At 38.0% G+C, this 25,039-nt stretch overlaps 1 protein-coding gene across 1 annotated transcript; it reads right to left on the bottom strand.

Annotated features, from left to right (window-relative positions):
- Positions 1-4,833: 4,833 nt before the first annotated feature.
- LOC128746180 (uncharacterized) lies at positions 4,834-24,999 on the bottom strand. The gene is made up of 3 exons (XM_053843222.1): positions 24,947-24,999; positions 21,019-24,902; positions 4,834-4,907 (listed from the first exon to the last, which is right to left on the bottom strand). The coding sequence occupies exons 1-3, from the start codon at positions 24,997-24,999 to the stop codon at positions 4,834-4,836; spliced, it is 4,011 nt and encodes a 1,336-aa protein (XP_053699197.1).
- Positions 25,000-25,039: the final 40 nt, after the last annotated feature.

Below are 25,039 nucleotides of genomic sequence, written 5' to 3'. Positions count from 1 at the left end.
ATTTTATTATGTTATAAGTCTGTTTTACAATGCAGCTTGATTGTTACTTTGCGTTTTTTTTGTTTCTATTAATGAAAGACTCGATTCATATGGCCAATTTATAGTTGATAGAGAAAAATACCACATTTGAATAAGAAGATTCGATACGACCAACCATTGATGAAGTGGTACGGTATGATCACAGTTTAATAAAATTGTATAATTATATTATATAAATTTGATAAATCATGTGATTCGGTAAGTTAGACGAATTATATGAGTCGTGTCGACCAGTTACTTAAGTTATAAACGTTCATAACATAAATAATTCGATAAGACCATTGTTGTAAGAAGTATATGGTTCGGTATGACCGTAGATGAAGAGAATATGATTCGAAACGACCGTAGATGAAGAGAATGGTTCGGTACGACCATAGATGAAGAGAATAGTTCGGTACGACCATAGATGAAGAGAATGGTTCGGTACGACCATAGATGAAGAGAATGGTTCGGTACGACCATTGACAAGAAAAATGAATCGGTACGTTCGCTGTTGCACAAAGAATATGGTTCGGTACGACCATAGATAGTGATTCGGTACGATTATTGTTGCATGAAGTATATGGTTCGGTACTACCATTGGAAAATAGAGTGGAGTAGTTCTGTATGATCATTGTCGAAAGGATGCTTCAGTATGACCGTCATTTAGTAAAATGGTTCCGAGTTATGTACATAATGAGTCATACTGGTTTAAGCTGTTTTTGATCCATTTTAAATTATATTGCACTCTGAAATTTGCCATGTACTTAGGTTCTATTTATAATTAATAGTATACAGCTATTTTGTCCCCATTGACATTAAAATGTTTAATATGCTAAAAAGTATATCTATACGGGTTATCATTAAAGTCGAGGATAACTGGGATATGGAACAAAGAGACTTAAAGGAAGAAACTATAATGTCAAGTAAGAGCAAAAAAAGAGTTCGATAAATCTCACTGGGAAAATTTCATAGTATCGTCTTAGCAAAATGCTCAGACAGATGATTCCATGGGTTGGAAAGGCGTAGGAAAGCATGTAGACTAAAATTTGCTTGACAGTCGATCATCCGATCTATAAAAAAGGATAGTTTTTGTTTGCATTACCGGAAGTATTACATTTGCGATTAGTAAAAAAGGATTAATTTCTGTCGCAAAGCTCCGGCCCGGTATCGATGTTTGACTGGGCTACTCAACTTTAACACAAAATTCAACATATATCTACGTATGTATTTTTTGATTGATACAACAGCACAGCATGAAGAGTTCGTGCATCTCAAACAGGGCGTGCAAGACGTGGACGTATGACTATGTCGGTAATTTTATTGGGAACGTGATCGCTACTTTTGGAATTGAAAAACTTTTTTTGATATAGATCAAGTTGTTTTATCTTGTAAGAAGAGGAGAGATGTGGGGATTGACTACTCATGGAAAAGACTGTTACATTGCTTTATCCCAGCTTGAGAACATGCATCGCGCAACTCACACTCTGCGCTACCAACGCTTCATAGGGCAAGAACGGTTCGGAGTGGTATCGTGTCGGCAATGATCGGTGTCGTCTCGATTTCGGCCGTGCGCTGATAATGCGGGTCGCTAACCTCAGTCAGTCGTTTGCAGCTAGTTGAATAAACGTGTCTTGGGCAACTCTGTGTAGCAGGCAAATCAAGCTTTGCACAGTATCCACTTACAGACCGGTGCCGAAACTCCCTACTTCTCAAGCATAGTAAGGAGAATACCGTGATCCACCCGATCAAACGCTGCTTTCAATTCCGTATATATACTGCATCAATTCATGCATTTCATTCATTTTTCGCAAACAGAATAAGACGAAATCAATGAGATTCGTAGAGACCGAACGCGTGTTCAGGGTCCCTAACTGAATCTTTCCAAAGGGTAGGAAAGTTACACTGCCGGATTGAAGCATTGAAAAATAGTGAAAGAGGTCTAGTGAGAAAAACATTAACAATTTTGTTTTAGAATATAAATCTATGGATTGGTTCTTTTAATACACATAACCTAAAACGGTTTCAGTTGTGACAAGCCAAGGTACGTCAAAAGCTTCAAGTGGCAAATCCTCATTTTAACAGGGTGCTTGAACTTTCATCAATTTAAATTTCTCTAAAGTGGTGACTCGATGGCTGTCGTCGGTCCGAAAAGAGGGTTCAATATTTTTTCCCAATTTGGTGGGATACCGAAGTACGGTCACAATAGTCACCGGTAAAGCTCAAAATCCCTTCCAAAAGCTTTCTACACCAATCCCCAGAACGAAGCAAGGGGAAGGCTGCCGTAGCGTCCGGGGCCTCTGCTTCGGTTGCTACGTGTCTAAACAAGTTTGCAGAAAGGAGGTCCGCACCTTCTTCGATTGTGCAAGCCATTGTACGGCAGCAGTCGTCGTATTCACTTTCAAATTAGATTGACTTTTCTTCCGTTTCGCAAACGAAGGTCTATACCCACAAGGAGGCCGGTCGGTGGAGCAGCTATTCGGCCCTGCTGCGGAAGTCTTTCTTCCAGGGGCCAGATTAATTCAATGGAAGATTTAGCACGCCTCATTGGTCGTGCTGATTGAGCTGCAAAAGTGAAACTCCTGGTGGGGTGCACCGCAATCGAAGCCAGGACCGGGGCTCTGACTCTTCGTTGATTGAATTTTGCCTTGGAGCAAGTTTCTGGATCTCGTTCCCGGTTCGTTCGGGCTTTGGTTGGAAAACAAATTGTATTCAAATAACGGTCCGTTCGGTACCGAGCAGCCAGTATAGAATCACACATTTTATGACAAGAAGTGAAAATCCCTCTGTCAAGCAGATTGAATCTAGTGCTCCGTTTTGCTTGTGTACACCAAAATAAGCAGCCTGCTCATTTATCGTTGAAACAAGATAAACCCATTTCTCACAGACTGCTGTGCTGAATTCATTCCTTGCCGGAGTGTTTGCACTGCGGAGCAGGGGGAAAACCAGGTGAACATCCTATTATGTTGCAATCTGCTGAAAGACACCTTTCACGGCAAATATTCACATTGCAGATTGTTCTTTTCGGAAGACTTCTTTTCGCCACGGAGATGTGAAACATGACAGTCGCCTGTCGGTTGGCAGAAGAGAGCGCGGGAAAACACGAGAGGGGTTAGTGGTCCATCCTTTCAAACAAGATGTTTGGGGTGCTTGCTTTTTCAGCGATGCTTCGCCATGCAAAAAATAAGCGAAGAAAAAAACTTAGCACGAAAGGAATTGTACCTTTTTCTGACGAGTTCTTCTAACTTTTCTTCCTACCAAGGCAGAGCAATAGCATATCATTTGGAATGACTACCAGCCAGCAAGCGTGCTGAAGAAACGGAACGAACATTCCAGATGTCGTCGTCGTCGTCGTCTTCACCGTCGTCGTCCTTCTTGTCGACAATAAGATACGGGCGCGCAATTGCTGTGCAGTTCCTCACTCAGCTCAGCCGTCCGTGGGGCGCGTTTCGATGACAGTGTGTGTGTGTGCACTGACTGCTGTTTGTTTATGCTGATTGTGAGAGGCACTGTTTGCTCAAAATTAGCACATATCGCGATAGGGGACTGTATTTGCCGATAACGTGTTAAAAGAATATCGAGGGCAAAAGTTTTTCACAAGAGAGCAACTTGTTTCCCCCCCCCCCCCCTTCCAGCCAGCCAACGAACGGCGCATGTGGAAAAATAGTGCGGAGGAAAATTTTTCAATCTTCTCTGTTGATTTACTTAGATGAGAGCAATGATAAGTGAACTTCAAAGGAGTTCTCGTTATTGCAACACAAATTAAAACAAAACCCTTGACGAACATCAGTATAAAATACAATGCTATTAATTAGGTATACGTAAATTGGTCAAAGATCAAACCCAAAATAAATGTGTGAAACACCCATTAATCTCAAATTTAAAAAACAAAATTAGCATTAAATAGAACCACAACAGTACTACATTTATTTGAATGATATTAGCGTTCGTAAAAGCCGAACCTCTCTATGTTTGAGCATCGGTTCGTAAAAAAGAAAAATTATTTCAATCGCTCCTTTCCGCCCATCCATTGAGCAGACCGTACCGTATCGTTCCGGCCACAAAATTAATTACCTGCCAAAGCAATCAGGCGTGCAAATTAAATTAGTTTCCAATAAAACCCATCCTCTCTAATGGTGGCGGTAGCCTATGAAAGCTTCCGGAGCACTTCTCCACTCGGAACACTCCGAAAAGCAAATGATTGATGAACGACCTTCGAACAAGTATCGCAAAGATTAGGTATTGTTAACACAAACAATACCCTCCATCAACGGTTCGATCCACTATCAAAATATGTTTCGGCTTTTCAGTCCACCAACTAGTATATACACGTTCATACCTGGCAAGTCTAGGATGAAACAAATAAATGTTGCTTTTGCTTCTTTAAATTACACACTTGCTTAAGGTTTCCCCCGAAGAGCTTCGCCTTGGTCGGGTTTCATCGACCGTGCGTGATTGCATTTCTGCTGCAGCTTTCACTGCAATTTTCCTTCAAAGAGCTACACATAAATCTCTATTGTTACTGTAAACCGGCACAATTTGCCAGAACCTCCATCCAATCACCCCGTGCTGCCCTCCCAGCATCCCATACGATTCGATTCGTTACCTACCGTTTCGCTTGACCATTTCATTCCACCCCAAAATGTTGTGCACGTTTGTAGTAGGTAAGTGAAAACTGATAATAAAAGAAAATTATTTGCTCCTCCCCATGGGGGAAGTAAATCAATACAATTTTCTTCCGGACTTTTCCGTTAGGGCAAGCAGGAAGCCCGGACTGGGGGACCCAGCGGAAGCCAAAAAGGATTTGCTCCGATGTCATACAGCAATGATTTCTCTACTGCTGCTACTGTTGCTGCTGCTGCTGCTGCTGCTAATGCAGCTGCCGTTGGCTGACAGAGCAAATAAATGGGAATTATATTGACAAACACATGTCATCGATGTGTGCAGCAGCTCTTTCGAGAAAAGCCCAACGGGGCTCTGTTGCACTGACTGCTGGAAACCTACTTTTCATGATTTATTGACGAACGCATTGCTACAGTACCGAAGAAGGACGGCTCTATTTCTTTTCAATTGCTCTCGAGTAAGAGCATTGTCATTTTCCCATTAAATGCGCTCGAAAGGCTTAGTACAGAAATAGTACAATTACTAGGTTGTTGGTATGATGGCTTTGAGCAATGCAAATAGTAGGTAAGATGAACCGAAAATATCCTTGCTGCTGCAGCATCGCCCGATACAAGAACGTACTAGCTCTGTCGGACCAAATTAATACAAAATAGTCAATTATATTAGTCAAAAGTATTAATAAAAAGAAAACCAAAAAACAGACAATAGATATCAGAAAACAGAAAACAGAAAACAGAAAACAGAAAACAGAAAACAGAAAACAGAAAACAGAAAACAGAAAACAGAAAACAGAAAACAGAAAACAGAAAACAGAAAACAGAAAACAGAAAACAGAAAACAGAAAACAGAAAACAGAAAACAGAAAACAGAAAACAGAAAACAGAAAACAGAAAACAGAAAACAGAAAACAGAAAACAGAAAACAGAAAACAGAAAACAGAAAACAGAAAACAGAAAACAGAAAACAGAAAACAGAAAACAGAAAACAGAAAACAGAAAACAGAAAACAGAAAACAGAAAACAGAAAACAGAAAACAGAAAACAGAAAACAGAAAACAGAAAACAGAAAACAGAAAACAGAAAACAGAAAACAGAAAACAGAAAACAGAAAACAGAAAACAGAAAACAGAAAACAGAAAACAGAAAACAGAAAACAGAAAACAGAAAACAGAAAACAGAAAACAGAAAACAGAAAACAGAAAACAGAAAACAGAAAACAGAAAACAGAAAACATAAAACAGAAAACAGAAAACAGAAAACAGAAAACAGAAAACAGAAAACAGAAAACAGAAAACAGAAAACAGAAAACAGAAAACAGAAAACAGAAAACAGAAAACAGAAAACAGAAAACAGAAAACAGAAAACAGAAAACAGAAAACAGAAAACAGAAAACAGAAAACAGAAAACAGAAAACAGAAAACAGAAAACAGAAAACAGAAAACAGAAAACAGAAAACAGAAAACAGAAAACAGAAAACAGAAAACAGAAAACAGAAAACAGAAAACAGAAAACAGAAAACAGAAAACAGAAAACAGAAAAAAGAAAACAGAAAACAGAAAACAGAAAACAGAAAACAGAAAACAGAAAACAGAAAACAGAAAACAGAAAACAGAAAACAGAAAACAGAAAACAGAAAACAGAAAACAGAAAACAGAAAACAGAAAACAGAAAACAGAAAACAGAAAACAGAAAACAGAAAACAGAAAACAGAAAACAGAAAACAGAAAACAGAAAACAGAAAACAGAAAACAGAAAACAGAAAACAGAAAACAGAAAACAGAAAACAGAAAACAGAAAACAGAAAACAGAAAACAGAAAACAGAAAACAGAAAACAGAAAACAGAAAACAGAAAACAGAAAACAGAAAACAGGAAACAGAAAACAGAAAACAGAAAACAGAAAACAGAAAACAGAAAACAGAAAACAGAAAACAGGAAACAGAAAATAGAAAACAGAAAACAGAAAACAGAAAACAGAGAACAGAAAACAGAAAACAGAAAAACATTTTCTTATATAGAAAATAGAAAATAGAAAATAGAAAATAGAAAATAGAAAATAGAAAATAGAAAATAGAAAATAGAAAATAGAAAATAGAAAATAGAAAATAGAAAATAGAAAATAGAAAATAGAAAATAGAAAATAGAAAATAGAAAATAGAAAATAGAAAATAGAAAATAGAAAATAGAAAATAGAAAATAGAAAATAGAAAATAGAAAATAGAAAATAGAAAATAGAAAATAGAAAATAGAAAATAGAAAATAGAAAATAGAAAATAGAAAATAGAAAATAGAAAATAGAAAATAGAAAATAGAAAATAGAAAATAGAAAATAGAAAATAGAAAATAGAAAATAGAAAATAGAAAATAAAAAATAGAAAATAAAAAATAGAAAATAGAAAATAGAAAATAGAAAATAGAAAATAGAAAATAGAAAATAGAAAATAGAAAATAGAAAATAGAAAATAGAAAATAGAAAATAGAAAATAGAAAATAGAAAATAGAAAATAGAAAATAGAAAATAGAAAATAGAAAATAGAAAATAGAAAATAGAAAATAGAAAATAGAAAATAGAAAATAGAAAATAGAAAATAGAAAATAGAAAATAGAAAATAGAAAATAGAAAATAGAAAATAGAAAATAGAAAATAGAAAATAGAAAATTGAAAATTGAAAATTGAAAATTGAAAATTGAAAATTGAAAATTGAAAATTGAAAATTGAAAATTGAAAATTGAAAATTGAAAATTGAAAATTGAAAATTGAAAATAGAAAATAGAAAATAGAAAATAGAAAATAGAAAATAGAAAATAGAAAATAGAAAATAGAAAATAGAAAATAGAAAATAGAAAATAGAAAATAGAAAATAGAAAATAGAAAATAGAAAATAGAAAATAGAAAATAGAAAATAGAAAATAGAAAATAGAAAATAGAAAATAGAAAATAGAAAATAGAAAATAGAAAATAGAAAATAGAAAATAGAAAATAGAAAATAGAAAATAGAAAATAGAAAATTGAAAATTGAAAATTGAAAATTGAAAATTGAAAATTGAAAATTGAAAATTGAAAATTGAAAATTGAAAATTGAAAATTGAAAATTGAAAATTGAAAATTGAAAATAGAAAATAGAAGATAGAAAATAGAAAATTGTAAAACACTGAAACAGTTAAACAGGAAAACTGTTTTTGTCCCTCCGGTGTTAGGCCACTGGAGGGCGGCCACTGAGGGGCAAAAGAAAAACAAAGAGAATTTTTTAATCGGGCAAAAAAATATGGATTGTAGGCATTTTTATTTGAGGTTTAAACGTGGAAACCAAATCTATTCCTGCTTTTAATATATACGTTGTTATTTTCCATGCAAAAATCTACGAAAAAAATACAAAAATGAAAGAAAATTTTTTCCGTCGATTTTCGGAAATTCCGTTGTTTGAATTTCCATTTCTATTTAATGCTAGGAGCGTTAACTCAACTCGTACACTAATTTTTCAAATTTAACTCCTATCCTGCAAATTATTTTTTTGCCCCTCGATTTTTCAGGCCAATTTCCAAGGGGGGAGGGGGTGACAAAAACTTTGAAAATGATTTACAATGGCCTAATTAGCAAAATAGTGCAAAATTGTTTAAACCCTCTGACAGGAAAGACCGTCGGCCATCGCTTCTGAAGCTCCAGAGCCACATAAGAAATTTGTGTTGAATTGACAATATGAAAAATGTGTTCAGGATAGATTTCTTGACATTTTGATATTAATATCACAACATTCTGACCATGCGTTCTAAAGCTATCATCTTTCAAAATCAAGAATTCAGGAAAATTCCGAAAAAAATTATTACGCGAATATTCCTTTTTTACTTTTGAAGAAAAAGGATATGTAGAACAAAATGATTGATCCCAATTTTTTTCTGTCAGTAATTTTCATGTTTTATTTCACTTCTGAAATAGATCTGGATTGGAAAATTATCTGGGTAAAGCGTAAGATATGAAAAACGAAAAAGGGAAATTGGACTATTTCTTATCTAGCGCTACTCCAGATAATTAGTTTTGCATGAAAATCAAAACATGAGCTTCTTTTGTGTGTACTTTTATGAAAAAATAGTCATTTGCTTGATCGCACCGTTTTTACGATGTTCCCAGTTGGAGGGTTAAATTGCAGTTAAAACATCATAAGTTTCCTTGAAATCATTCTAAGATCGTAACATCGCCATAATGTATCCTAAAAAGGTTGTCAAATCGACGCCAAGTCGTTATAAATTATTGCAAAATCGCCTGAAGTCGTCGTAAAATCATCACATGGCGCCATAAAACTACTGTTTTAAAATCGTTTTGAAATCGCTGTAAAAGCCACGTCAAATCACCGAAAATTGTTACAAAATCGTGACAAAATCATCGTAACAAAATCGTCTATGAAATCGATAAGAAATCTTTGTAATAGTGTCGTATAGGCTTCACAAAACCGACAAAAAATTGCTATAGAATCAACGTCAAAATTGTGGTAAGACAATAGAAAAATTATTTATAAAATCATCGTTACTTCGTCGAAAATTATCGCTAAAACGTCCTAAAATCAACATAAAATAATTTTCAAATTGGGTAAAAAACGATCATTGTCGATCATCATAAGATCGTTGTGAAATCACAGTAAATTATCATAAAATTGTCCGAAATGTGCCGTCAGATCGTCAAAAAACGCTATAAACACTCTGTGGTGGAATTTTTTTTTGAATTACTGTAAGACCGCCGAAAAATTGTCTCTAAGATCGTGTAAAACATAGTCTGTTGTCAAATAATCGACATAAATTGTCATAAATTCGTTAACAATACGTTGTAAGATCGTTCGTCGAAAAATCGTCATCAAATTGTCGCTTAATCGTAAAATCAGGGTAAAATCATTGTGAAATCGTCTCAAAAACATAAAGCCATAAAGCCGTCGTCAGACCACCGTAAAACCAACTGTAAAATTATCGTTGAATTGTAAAACCGACACGAAATTGTCCTGAAATTAATGTAAAATTGTCGCCAAATCGTCGTAAATCATGGTAAGATCGTTTAAGCAATATCCCAAAATCGTCGAAAAATCGATGTGAATAAAATCGTCTATAAAATCTTAGTAAGTTGTGGATCTATGTGATGTGTGTAATCTGTGGAAAATCGTCGTAAAACTATCGTAAAATAAACGTAAGATCGCCATGTCATCGTTTTAACAGTCATCGTAACTTTTCATGAAATTGTCGGAAAAATATCGTAAAATCGTTGTGAAATCGTCATGAAATCTTCGTAATACCGTCGTAAAAAAATCGCGTTAAATTTTAGCAAGTTGACGTAATAAAGTCATTAAATTGTCCTAAAATCGTCATATCAAAAAGCAAAACAAAAACCTAGATGCTACATTCCGCTATCGAAACTTGACCTTCTGTTTTTATACGACAGACTTCGCAGCCAGCTGGTAGAGTACAGGACAATTGCAGGGCCAGTTGCTACAATCCTATTGACTCTAACAGCCTCACCCAGCCGAGATTCGAACATACGGCGACTAGCTTATTAGGCCAGCGTCATACCTCGAGGCCAACTGGGAGGCAAAAAAATTGTCATAAATATCGTAATACTGTTAAGAAATTGTAAATAATATCTTTGTAAATTGCCATAGAATCGTCATAAAATTACAGTAAAATTGTCGTCAATCGTAAAATAGTCATACAATAATCGTAAAACCGATATGAATTGTAGTAAAATCGTCGTTAAATCTCCGTTTCGACATTAAGATTGTTGCAAATTCATCGTAAAATCGTCGTAAAATCGTTGTTAAATCGTAAACTTATAAAATAGGTGTTGTAAAACCGCAGTAAAATTACCACAAATCATTGTAAAGTCATCGTAAATCGTAAAATCACACATTAATAAAATCGAAGATCATCGTTAAATCATAGTAAGATCGTTGAAATCGTGTGAAAAGTCATCGTAAAATAATACCAATCGCTTTATCGAAAATCGCAGTAAATTGTCGAGAAATCGTTGAAATACTGTGATATCGACTTAAAATCGTTAATAAAGTCGTCATAATATCACAATAAATTATAATAAAATTGTGTTAAGAGTGTCGTACAATCCTTTTAGAACCATCGGTTATAGCGTCATAAAATTGACGTAAGCTTGTAGTCAAATCGTTTATAAAACATCGTAAAATCATACCAAGATCGTTGTAGAATCATTTTAAAATTGTCGTAAATCGTCGTCACAAAATCGCCCATAAAATCTTAGCAAATTGCTCAATAATCGCCATGAAATCATTGTAAGATCGTCCTGTAATCGTGTGAAAAGTCATCGTAAAATAATACCAAAGTAACAATATGAGTTGAATTGCACTTTTACTGCGTTTTCATGACCAATTTTAGTCATAACACTCATCAAAAGAGAGTAAAAAAAACTCGAATTGTTACTTGGGTAGTAAATTGTAGTGAAATCGTCGTAAAAGTATCGTAAAATCTTCTGTAAAATAATTGTAAAGTCATCGTGAAATCTTTATGAAACCGTCGTAGGGCCATCGTAAAATCGTGTAATTGCTAAATTGTAATAAGGCCATTACAAATATTTTATAAGTTTTTGTCCTTCCGGTGTTAGGCCACTGAAGGGGGGGGGGGGGGCGAAAAAAAAAACAAAGTGAATTTTTTAATCGAGCAAAAAAAAACATGGATTTTAAGAATTTTTATTTAAGGTTTAAACGTGAAAACCGAATCTATTCTTGCTTATAATATATACGTTATTATTTTCTATGCAAAAATATACGAAAAACCCGATTTAATCCACCTATTGGTGAAAGGAACCTTTGTTATACCATCTCATTTGTCATTTGAGTTAGAATTCGACACGCCTTCGGAACTCAACTTTTTGATAACACTATGATAGTTATCATCAATACATATGCATGTCTATGTAACATACTGATAAATTTGTATAATATTCCAAGGCAATCAAAAAATGTCTTCCTTTTATTTGTATAATTTGTTATTTTGAGTTAATAGCGGGGTGACATTCTGGGGTTTGGTTTAACTGTCCGTTTTCCTGGATGTATTCGGAGCGTTCCTAGAATGTGTCCAGCTGTGGCCAATGTAACCCTGGCCACTTTATATGTCAACAAATGAGCTACTTTTGCAATTTTGAGTACTTAAAGATGTCATATATTGTACTTTAGCTGAATTCAGAAACTGAAGGGGGACCCTCACTGGTAAATCGAAAAACTTGTTTGTTTTGCATTTTCAGAAGGCTTTTTTATCTTTAGAAATGTTGAGCCCATAGTATTTTTCGGTACGTGGTCTCGTTGAGAATTTACAGTAAAACTGTTGGATTACTTGAAGGGAAGTGCAGTGCTGTACAATTGTTTAAACGCGCTCTCCTCGAAATCATATGTTTTCAGCGACTGTGCGTGTATCGCAGTATCTTAGAGGATCAATCTGGGTGAATTTTTTTGACGTGTAAAAATTACTTATCTAAATTGTGACGTAACCGCTTTTCGATGTCTCAACTTTTTAATTTTCGCTGCATTTTTAAAAAAAATCGTTACACTTCGCAACCAGTAAGAGATAGATAGTTACTATGTACAGCAAAGTTGCTTATTTTACTGTGTTCTATAACTTTTGTGGAGACACTGTACTTTTTTGGACGCATTTAAAAAAACAAAAATTTGTATCACCCTAATAGGTAGATTTACGGTCACCCTAATAATGTAAAAAGTTGCACCAAATTTTTTAAATAAACTTTTCCAAAGACACACCACCTGGAAAATTAAGTATTTTTACGCTAGAGCACATGATCGCGTTTTTTTCTGTTTGGTTCATATCAGTAAAGTTTGCTTAAATAATTTCATCAATTCATCAAATTCATCAATTAACTTTTGACTGGTAAGGCCAATTCTAATAATATTTAGCAGATATGTTTACAGCATTAAGGCCTCCTGTTTGATACTAAAATAATTGAAATCTGATTAATTATCTGGTTAAATACGTTATAAATAATTATAACGTTGGGGAAGAATAAATGCTTAATGCGAGAAATGAAGATTCAGGCAAACTGAAAATTCTTGATATTAGGCCAAAAATATAAACTTAGCGAAGGTGAGAGTCGAACTCACAGCTCCCAATCTCTAGTTGAACGTGTTGTTTAACCAATTACACCACTAAGCCGTCTATACTCTGTGGTCTTATATCAAGGTTTTGTTATGACGCTTGCCTGATTCTATCATTCATTCGCACATTTATCCAGCGCGAATGAATGAATGAATGAATGAATGAATGAATGAATGAATGATAGAATCAGGCAAGCGTCATAACAAAACCTTGATATAAGACCACAGAGTATAGACGGCTTAGTGGTGTAATTGGTTAAACAACACGCTCAACTAGAGATTGGGAGCTGTGAGTTCGACTCTCACCTTCGCTAAGTTTATATTTTTGGCCTAATATCAAGAATTTTCAGTTTGCCTGAATCTTCATTTCTCGCATTAAGCATTTATTCTTCCCCAACAGAAAAGTAAAAGCCGACTGCTATACGTCGTTGAAAAGAAAAGAAAAAATAATTGTAACTTTTATTATGCTGTACACGACTGCTCATAACTTTCAAATTAAACACCCAATCCAAAAGCAAATCAATAGCGATCTATGAGGCTATATTACCTACCAAATGAGACTAATAGCGCATAAATCGGTTTGGCCATCTCTGAGAAACGTTCGACTAATTGACACCTTGAAAAAGCACATTTTTAAGCAAAACTTTTGAACCGCTTGATTGTTTGCGATAAAACTCTCCCAAAAAAATTGCAGTAGCAAGAGCCTTCATTTGATACTAAAATTGTTGAAATCGGTTGGGCGGTTCCGGAGAAAATCATGTCACGTAATTTTTACATTTTTGTTTATAACTTTTAAACAAAATGTCGGACCGCAAATCCATTCAATAGTGATCAAATAAGCGTAATAGCAAACGAATCGGTTCAGCCATCTCCGAGAAACAGACGACTAAAGTCAAGCGTCACACACACACACACACACACACACACACTCACACACACACACACACACACACACACACACACACACACACACACACACACACACACACACACACACACACACACACACACACACACACACACACACACACACACACACACACACACACACACACACACACACACACACACACACACACACACACACACACACACACACACACACACACACACACACACACACACACACACACACACACACACACACACACACACACACACACACACACACACACACACACACACACACACACACACACACACACACACACACACACACACACACACACACACACAAACACACAGGCATTGCTCAATTCGTCGAACCTTGTCGATTGGTATATGTGACTCGGCCTCGGATGAACTTCGTGTTTTTCGACCAATTTTTAAACCTTTGTTATAGTATAACAAAGGTAAAAAGACAAACACGAAGGAAAATTTTTTTGGACGATTTTCGGAAATTCCATTGTTCGAATTTCCATTTCTGTTTCGTGCTAGAAGCGTTAATTCAACTCGGAGACTCATTTTTCGAGTTTTTCAGACTGTAGAGCCCACAGACAATCTATACCTATAAAGAAGGATTTCTGTCTGTCTGTCTGTCCGCATGTTCCTTATAGAATCGAAAACTACTGAACCAATCGGCATGAAAATATGCATGTAGAGGTTTTTTGGGGCCAGGAAAGGTTTTAGTGATGATTAGAAACCCCTCCCCCCACTAAGAGGGGGGGCTCCCATACAAATGAAACACAAATTTCTGCATAACTCGACAACTAATCAAGCAAATAGACCAAAATTTGGCATGTGGGTGTTTTCGGTGACAAGAATTTATTCTATGGTAAATTGAGACCCCTCCCCTCTTTATAAGGGGAATTATAACTCCTCTCCTCTTCCATACAAATTTCCTCATAACTCGAGAACTAATCAAGCAAATGGAACCAAATTTGGCATGTGAAGGTTTTCGAGGGCAAGAATATTTTCTATAGTAAATTAGGACCCCTCCCCACTTTAAGAGGGGGGGCTCCTGTACCAAAGAAACACAATTTTCCTCATAACTCGAGAAGTAATTAAGCAAATGGAACCAAATTTGGCATGTGGGTGTTTTTGGAGACAAAAATTTTTTTTATGATGAATTGGGACCCCTCCCCGTTTTAGGAGGGGGGATCCTATACACATGAAATACAAATTTCCTCATAACTGAAGAACTAATCAAGCAAATGGAACAAAATTTGGCATATGAAAGTTTTCGAGGGCAAGAATATTTTCTATGGTGAATTAGGACCCCTCCCCACTTTAAGAGGGGGGCTCCTATACAAACGAAATACAAATTTCCTCATAACTCGAGAACTAATCAAGCAAATGGAACAAAATTTGGCACGTGGGTGTTTTTGGAGACAAAATTTTTTTCTATGACGAATTGGGATCCCTCCCCACTTTAGGAAGGGGGGCTCCTATACAAATGAAATGCAAATTTCCTCATAACTCGAGAATTAATCAAGCAAATGGAACCAAATTTGGCATGTAAAAGTTTTCTAGGGCATGAATATTTTCTATGGTGAATTAGAACCTCTCCCCACTTTAAGAGGGGGGCTCCTATACAAACGAAATACAAATTTCCTCATAACTCGAGAACTAATCAAGCAAATGGAACCAAATTTGACACGTGGGTGTTTTTGGAGACAAAAATTTTTTCTATGATGAACTGGGACCCCTCCTCGCTTTAGGAGGGGGGGCTCCTATACAAATGAAATACAAATTTCCTCATAACTCGAGAGCTAATCAAGCAAATGAAACCAAATTTGGCATGTGAAAGTTTTCGAGGGCAAAAATATTTTCTATGCTGAATTAGGACCCCTCCCAACTTTTAGAGGGGGTGCTTCTACACAAATGAAATACAAATTTCCTCATAATTCGAGAACTAATCAAGCAAATGGAATCATATTTGGCATGTGGGTGTTTTTGGAGGCAACCATTTTTTCTATGATGAATTAGGACCCCTTACCCTTTTAAGAGGGGGGGCTCCTATACAAACGAAATACAAATTTCCTCATAACTCTAGAACTAATCAAGCAAATGGAACCAAATTTATCATGTGGGTGTTTTTGTAGGCAAGAATATTTTCTATGGTATATTTTCTATGGATTTCCCCACTTTAAGAGAGGGGGGGGGGGCTCCTATACAAATGAAAAACAAATTTCCTCATAACTCGAGAACTAATCAAGCAAATGGAACCAAATTTGACATGTAAGTGGTTTTGGACGCAAGATTTTTTTTCTATGGTGAATTGAGACCCCTCTCTTCTTTAGAAAGCGAGTTATGGCCCATCTCCCTTTTAAGAGGGTGGGCTTCCATACAAATGAAATGCAAATTTCCTCTTACCTCGAGAACTAATCAATCAAATGGAACCAAATTTGGCATGTGGGAGTTTTAGATGGCAGAAATTTTTTCTATGGTGAATTACGACTCCTTCCCCTTTTAAGAGGGGAGCTCCCATACAAGGGAAATTCAAATTTCCTTATAACTTGAGAACTAATCAAGCAAATGGAACCAAATTTGGCATGTGGGAGATTTTGGAGTCTTGAATTTATTTTACGATAGTTAGAGACCTCTCACCCCTGTGGTAGGGGGATATGGACTCTCATACAAATAAAACAGAAATTTTTGCGAAACTCAAAAACTAATCAAACTCGAGAAATTCGAGACTCTTCCATAAAACATTAGTCAATACAAGACCACAAAAACTATCTATAGTAACACTAGATCATTCAGGACGAGATGGTCGCGAGTGTTGCCGGTGACCCGCCGTCGGAAGTGCTGCCCACTGGGGGGGCTTGCAAAACTCGAAATTGTGACAAAGATCATCCGAGATTCATGATTTATGTACAACACAGGTTAATTTGTGGCAATACGAAGTTTGTCGGGTCAGCTAGTTGATTTTATAAAAAGAAATTTGACTCATATCCTACAAATTATTTTTTTGCCCCCCGATTTTTCAAGCCAATTTCCAAGGGGGGGGGGGGTGACAAAAACTTTAAATATGATTTGCAATGGCCTAAATTGACGTAAAACGGTCACGAAACTGTCTTAAAATCGTTGTAAAAATGTCACAATATCGTCGTGAAATCGTCTATAAAATCTCTCTCCGTCTCGTCTATAAAATAGTCATAAAATCGTAACGCAAAATATAACATATGTTACGTCACATAATAATCGTAAAATCAACATAAACTGTAATCGTTCTTAAAACTTCTACTAAATTGTCGCAAGATTGTTGTAAATTCATCGTTAAATCATCATTCAATCGTTGTACGTCCGTTGTAAAATCGTGAAATTGAAAAATAGATGCTATAAAATGGCGGTGAAATTACCATAAATCATCGTGAAATTATCGTAAACCGTGAAATCGTAAAGTTTTAAAATCTAAGATCATCGTAAAATCATGATTAAATCGTTGTAAAATCGCTTCAAACTTGTCCGAGAACGGTCGTAAAATTGACCTCAAGTCGCCTATAAAATCTTAATAAATCATCATAAAATCATCTTAAAATCTACGTGAAATCGTTTGTAAAGTCATTGTAAAATCTACCTTTTCGCAGCCTTTTTCATTCAGACCACGAGTCGGTTGAAATTAAAATGAATAAATAAAAAAATACCGTCATAAAATCATCTGTAAAAGCATCGTACAATCATTGTAAATTGTCGAAAAATCATCGTAAATTGTCATAAAAATGTCGTAAAACCATTGTTAAGGTGATGTTTAATCGTCGGTAAATCGTGGCATAAAACGTCATAAAACTATCGTAAGATCATTGTAAAATTGTTTTTAACATAGTCGTTAAATCGTATATGAACATAAACTTGATTGAAAAATCGTCTTTAATAGTCGTAATATTGTTGCAAGCTCATTGTACAGTTATCGTAACATCATCGTAAAACCGTCGTCAAATCATAAACTGGTGTAATAGTGGTACAATCATCGTAAAGTCGTTGTAAAATCGAGATAAAAAGTCATCGTAAATGATATAGGTAAGCGTGAAATCCAAAAAAAATTTAAATAAATCTTTGCAACATGGAAACAATTTTCCGCATGTATGTTTTATGGATTGATGGTTATAATAATAATAGACCGATAATTGTGTTTCTTTCCTTTTCCTAGCTCAAAACAGTTGATAAAAATTATTACCATAGCAACAAAGTGCACGCACCGATGCTGGTTACTTGCTCCGACTGAATAAAAAAGCTATCACCTTCCGGGAAAAACAAATGGGATATCAAAACTAGGAGGGAGCAAAACGAATAATGGCAGCAAAAATCAATTTTCTACCTGACCTTACACAGGAATTCTTTTGTTTGGCAGCAGCATTCGTTAGTTTCCAGGTATTTGGGGGGAATGTGTTTTTTTTTTCGCTTTGTTTTTATTACATTCCCCTGGTACACACTTGACCAACCAGCATCAGCAGGGAGGATTCATATCCCTTCATAATGGATAGGTAGCATTCAACTCACCACGATTGATGGACTTCCATCAGCGCGGGTGTTGAATAGGATATCAGGATTGTGTTTTCCCGTTGGAAGCTGACCTAGAATCGAACAAAAAATTGTTTGTTCGTTCTTCGGTATGCTAATAGTCCTGTGTGTTCGTATCTTTCCAATTAAGAATTGCTCGTAATGAACAAGAATTGAATGTGTAAGCTCTCATGTGCAAAATAAAATGTAGGTTTAATGTTTTCCCATGAAAGAAAATGCCGGCTTGGGGTGAATATTCAGCTGCGTTTTTTTTTTGTTTTCCTTGCTGAAAATGTTAAAATGTTTACATGAAACCTCACTCTTTTTCGGCTCTCCACCAGCAGCGTAGGGACGGTTGATTAAATTTGCATACATTATTCCGCAAGTAAATATTGTTCGGTTGAAAGTTCGACTGCTCATAACCGGCTTACGATCTCACATGGGTAATAATTTTCGAAGGTGGCGAAATTGGGCTTCATCCGATTTGCTAATTGGATCCGTGCTGTTGCGATCCGCTTGTTTGCTTGGCTTGAGTGCCTGAGGAACGCTCGGAGCGTTCGAGACCTGGCTTTTAAAATTCTTTCCCATTTCTCAGAGGACACCCAAGGATGATAACTCGATTAGGACCCTCCTAGTGAAAGCGATTCTTCGGCGGGGATTGTTTTGTTCAAATTAAATGCTTCATTACGATAGAGGCTTGTTGGAACTGGAACACTGAAACGTTGTAACGTTTATCAGCTTAACCGGTGCGTTTGTGTTTCCTTTTAGCTGGTTTACTCCGTAAATAGTTTCACTTTTTTAGATTGATTTTAGCGTAGAGCTTTTGGCAGACAAAGTTTCTTTCAAATAGTTTTTATTCTTCGGTGGAATCGAAGGTACTCCCCTACTTTGTAGTCTCCTTTGGGAATTAGCTGTAGCTACCAAGCTCACCGGACTTGGCTGTAGACCAAGTTGTTTGCGTAAACTGCATAAATGAGGGTATTAGTTGCAACCGCTCTTCGTCTTTTGGTTCTCCTTAAAATCCGCACCAGTCCATCGTCTGTTTTGCTGATGCATTATGCATCGCACTCACGATGGTGAGAGTAAATCTTGGTTTTGAACTTTTCGCCCCTTTTGGTTATCTTGATCCTCCGAAGTACGCCGTGGGCGTATTGGCTGGATACAACAAGGAGAATGAGATAGACAAAGGGACTTTCCCGGAATTTGCCGGTCATCTGCCACTGCACAGCACTGACGGTCAAAGGTGGATTGAATAAATTTAAACTATGTCGTACCGCGTTGGCTTCCTGGTTGGCTTTATTATTTAACGAATTAAACTTTGCTATTTCGCGTCTTGTGTCACGTTGGCGCGCTATTCAGCGATCTTGTCGTTCTATTGAGTGAACATTACACCAAAAATAAAAGTTTTTTCAATCGAAAGTTGTGGAAAACCGTCTTCGCGAGATGGTACTGAACTACCAGACGGATAAGTTCAAGTTGATTGTCTAAAAAGGACTTTCCGGTGGCTGCAAAGTGGAGCAAACGGAGGAAGACTTTTAATTAGACTGGCCAACAAGGAAGCAACTTTGACGAGAAATTAGGGATTATGATTTTCAAATTATTTTGGCGTTTATACGAAGTTTTAATTTTAGTTAGCTTTTCTACACAATTGTTTTAACGTCCAACACAGTGAAAGAAATAATAGCGAGAAGCAAGGCGCCTCCATCGTTTGCTATGAAGGAGGGAAATTTTACCAGAACCAAACAAAACAAAATTAAAAATAAAACAAAAACTCCAAAATTTGTCGTCTAGTGCTTCGTACCAGCTATTGAGCCATGAAAAAAAAGAATAATACTTTTGCGATTTAGATCCTTTTTTTCTCTCTGCTTGTCACCACAGAGCACCGAAATCGGACTGCATGAAGTGCGAAAGATTTTCCGATGCTAATCTCACGCGATCCGATTACGGGCGGCAAAAAAACTGGAAATGATCCTGCACAGTTGTTTGATAACACGAAGACAGCGAGAAAAAAAAACCTACGGAAGGTCGAGTTTATGACACAACCAGTTGCTGACCAAATCGCAAAAAAGTTGTATTTGCATCGTGATAAGGGCACGGGAGGGGGCATAAGAAGTGCTGAAAGCTTTTTTATAACATTTTGTTAAGTGCTGAGGGAGATGGAGATTATATGTGTTGGGTTAGGAGTTCGGAAAGCAATCTTTAGAGCAGCGCGGTTCACTATGGCGACAGCTTAAAGCTGGAAAATTAACGTTCATTTTATTCATATGGTTTATATAAAAGGGATTTCGCTTACATTTGTCTTTTACCGGAGGAAATAGTTAACAACTGCACACTGTGGCTATTAACTGGCCTATAGTCTGTTCGCAAATCTAGTTTTAGGTTAGTTATTCACTAGGAACTATTTATTTTTATACTCACTTTTAATTTTAGTTGGTAATTTAGCAATATAGAATAAGAATTTATATAATAAGATAAGGAAAGTAAATTATAATTTTGTATATAATATAGATAATTAAATTAATCAAGCTGAATCGCCTCGTGGACTAAGCAGGAACACGTTTATAAATTGCAATGGCCGGTTTCTCTATATCTGACAGCTGCTTGGTGGTCGGTCTTGTCAACATGATAAAGTAGGAGATGCCGTGCTGCCAGAACATCCCCCACCCCGTGAATCCGGTGGATAAACCTCGGAATCACCTATCTCCATCCTCGCAAGCTTCACGACGGGTCGCCTCATTTTTCCAAATGCGGTTGCTACTACTGCCTGCCTGACTCTACCATCGGTGCCTTCAACTACTGCTTCCACCTTTCCACGTATCCACGACCTACGCTTTCCCTCTGCGACATAAACTAAATCTCCGACTTTCACGGACCTCACATCGTCGAACCATTTTGTGCGCCTATTCACTGAAGGGAGATACTCCTTTAGCCATCGACCCCATGCTTCATTAGCAAGATATTGGGATCTCTGATAGCTGTTCCTCAAGGCTTCGGCTAAGCTGACGGGCAGCTTCAGAGCATCGCTGATTCCTGAAGAGCTTCCCTTGACGAAGTGGTTCGGCGTAAGTGCTTCGCCTTCTCCTATACCTTGTGCCATATACGTAAGGGGCCGGGTGTTTATAAATTCTTCTACTTCACAAATGACGGTTGCTAGAGTTTCATCGGTTAATTTCTTGCCATTATCGAGCGCCCGCATGGCCTCTTTAACACTTCTCACCATACGCTCCCATACACCCCCCATGTGTGGGGCCGAAGGGGGGTTAAAAGTCCATCTCGTTTTAGCGTCTGTGAACGTCGCGGCGCAGTCCGCATTAATCTGCTTTTGTAGCTCACGACTCGCACCAACAAAATTAGTGCCATTGTCCGTGACGATTTCTATTGGTGAACCTCTGCGGCACACAAATCGTCTTATCGCCGAAATACACGATTCTGTAGAGAGGTTAAACGCAACCTCCAAATGCACAGCCCTGACTACTAAACACGTGAATACTGCAATATATCTTTTTTCCTTGCGTCTTCCTACAGTTACTTCCAGCGGCCCCATGTAATCAATACCAGTGTAGCTGAATGGTTTGAGGTAGGGTGTTAATCGCTGCTCCGGTAGGGGAGCCATTCGTGGCGGTTTTGGTTTACATTTGATAATCTTGCACCATAGACAGCTGTTAAACACTTGATCGACCGCTACACGTAGGTGTGCAATTTCGAATCGTTGCTTCACTTCATTAACGACCGTTTCCTTATTCAAGTGACCGAATTTCTGGTGGTAATGTTCCAAGAGTCTAACTGTGATCGGGTGGTCCCTTTTCAGAATGATTGGAAAGCGCGCGTCGAAGGCTGCATAACTCGCATTCGCGTTTCTACCATCCATCCTAAGGACACTGTGTTCATCCATAAAAGGGGACAATTTATACAAAACGCTAGATTTTTCTATATTGAGCCTTTTTTTGACGGGCTCTGTTCTGTTTTTCATAAAAATTTTTACTTCATCCGGATAGCATTCTCCTTGTACGATTCGCCATAGCATTCGCTCTGCTTTCTGGTACTCGATCTGCTGCAAGGCTGTTTTTATCGCTGGTGCGGGGCGAAGCATGTATTTCCGCTGTAATTGTGTAGCTTCCACTGTCAGAATTGGCTCCCCGGCCTTCCGACGTCGACAATTATCCGCAAACCTCTGTACAAATGCCATTGTACGCACTACGATGGTCCATTTCGAGATTCGACTCACGTCTATCACGCTGACTGGAAGTACCAAGTGGTGGAAAAGAAACGCTGTCCGAAGCTCTTCGCTTGTGTCCGCGCTCGCTGCCTTCTGTTGTGGCCAATAATGCTTATCGAGGTACAAAAATGCTGGTCCCTTGAGCCATCTACCGTTTGAGTCAGGCTCGGTATCTTTCCCCCACTTCGTTAGCCCGTCTGCCACATTCTCCTTCGAAGGAACCCAGCGCCATCCTTCAGGCTGCGTTAGTGAAAGAATTTCGCCCACGCGGTGTGCGACGTACTGCTTGTACCTGCGATGGTCTGAGCGAATCCAGGAAAGTACTACGCCCGAGTCCGTCCACAGGTAGCTGTCTTGAAACTGTAGAGTGTGGTTTTCCGTCACATACCTTTTCAATCTTGCGCCTAATACGGCGGCTTGTAGCTCTAAGCGAGGGATAGACTGGTGCTTTAGAGGTGCCACTTTGCTCTTTGCCATTACCAACGCACATTTTATCCCGTGTGTATTTATAACCCTGACGTATGCTGCGCAACCATAAGCAGACTCGCTAGCATCTGTAAAAATGTGCAGCTCCAGTGAATTCGAATCGTCTATGCCCCAGCCGTCAAAGTAATAACGAGGTATACGAAGTTTTTCTATTTTCGGTAATAGCTCCGTCCAGCGAAGCCATTTTTCGTATTCTGTGTCACGCATCTCATCATCCCACTGCGTGCCGCTCCTCCAGAGATCCTGGATGATTATTCTTCCGTGAATGAGGAACGGCGATAGCAGTCCAAGCGGGTCGAAGAGGCTCATAATGCACCTCAGAGCCATTCGTTTCGATGGTCGGCTACCACCGTCAATATATGCAGAAAATTGGCTCCGAAAATTGGCAGAAAACATTAACACGTCCTCTTTAGGATCCCAAAGGATTCCTAGAACTCGTTCTACTTCCCCCTGCTGCCCGATCGCCGAGGGTGGTTGGTATCCGTACGATTTCTCACCAAGTCTTAATAAGACGTCACGGCTATTGCTTACCCATTTTTGCATGTCAAATCCGGCTCTAGCGTGCACCGCCCTAACTTGTATGGCTCGTTCTGCGGCTTCCGCTGGCGTATCGGCGCTATCATAATAATCATCCATGTACATTTTGGATTTGATAGCAGCGGCTGCTTCTGGGAACTCGTGGGCCCATTCATCAGCATTTCGGTGCATCACGTGTTGAGCTGAACATGGAGAGCAACTAGCGCCAAAAGTCGCTACGTCCATCAGATATACGTCAGGAGTGTCCTTGGGGTCGAACCGAAAAATAAATCTCTGGGAATGTCGATCTTCAGGTTTGATCCGTATCTGATGGAACATTTCGCATATGTCCCCGCCGAACCCGATACGCTTTTCTCTAAACTTGCATATTACAGAAGGGAGCGACGTTAATAAGTCGGGTCCTTTCAACAGACGTGAGTTTAAAGAGACGCCATCAACTTGAGCAGCAGCGTCCCAGACTAATCGCTTCTTATCAGGCTTTTTGGGGTGTGTAACTACATTTAGCGGCAAGTACCATACGCGGTTCGGCTCAGCGCTCGCTAACTCAATATCGGTCGCTTTGTGCGCGTATTGCTTGCGGACGTACTCACGAATCTGTTTGTGTACGTTCTCACGCAACTGTGGATCTTTTTCTAATTTTATCTCCAAACTCTTTAATCTTCGCATAGCCATTGGCTTGCTATCTGGAAAGTGAACATCGTCTGCCTTCCACAAAAGGCCAGTTTCGAATCTGTCTCCTACACGAGCTGTCGTTTTCGCTAATATCTCGCGCGCTCTTTTCTCCTCGGCTGGCTCTGGCAGAGGTGCCATCGACACACCTGTGTCCTCTAAGACGAACCGCCGCCGAATCATCTCATTCAATTTTTCATCAGTTTCGCCAGGCACGGTGTGATAATGGAGGAAAGCATGTTTCGGGGAGATTTCACCTTTTGGTCCATAGACTGTCCAACCCAGCAAGGACCTTACTGCCACAGGTTCACCCGGATTGCCAACGCGGGTCTCTAACGGTGAGAATAGATTCAAATTATCAAGGCCAATTAACACTCTAGGAATTGCATCCGTGTAAGAGGTTATCGGCAGGCCCTTAAGATGGTCAAATCGCGCAGACAACTCATTTATTGCCAAACTTTGTTTCGGTAAATTTAGGTGGTTTACTGTGCGGACCGACATAAGATTATAGCGTGTATGCTGACCCCTTCCACTAACTTCTATATCTGCTCTTCGGGAGGATTTTTCATTCCGAATGATATTAGATGTCCAGACCAAACGCAAGGGCTCAGGGGTTCCATCTATACCGAGGTGTTGGAGCACATTTGTTTCTACCATCGACAGAGACGATCCCTCATCTAGAAAACCAAAAGTGTCTAGTTTGCGGTCTCCATTGTAAAGAGTTAGAGGTATGATTCGGAACATAACAGATTTCTCGGCCTGACCATGAGCGTGACACTCATTCAAGGTGTTACCTGCATTATCCCTATAGCGAGGTTCTAAACGGTGAAGAAGTGGATGATGGCGTACCTGGCAGCCACTGACGTTGCACCGGTATCTCGACCTACACCGCCAAGTGCCATGGTTATACAAACATACCTCACACAATTTGTGGTATTCGAC

Source organism: Sabethes cyaneus, chromosome 1, assembly GCF_943734655.1.
Source record: "Sabethes cyaneus chromosome 1, idSabCyanKW18_F2, whole genome shotgun sequence".
NCBI lineage: Eukaryota > Metazoa > Arthropoda > Insecta > Diptera > Culicidae > Sabethes > Sabethes cyaneus.
The sequence above is the reverse complement of the archived record's forward strand: the minus strand, read 5'-3'. Positions and strand labels throughout refer to the sequence as shown.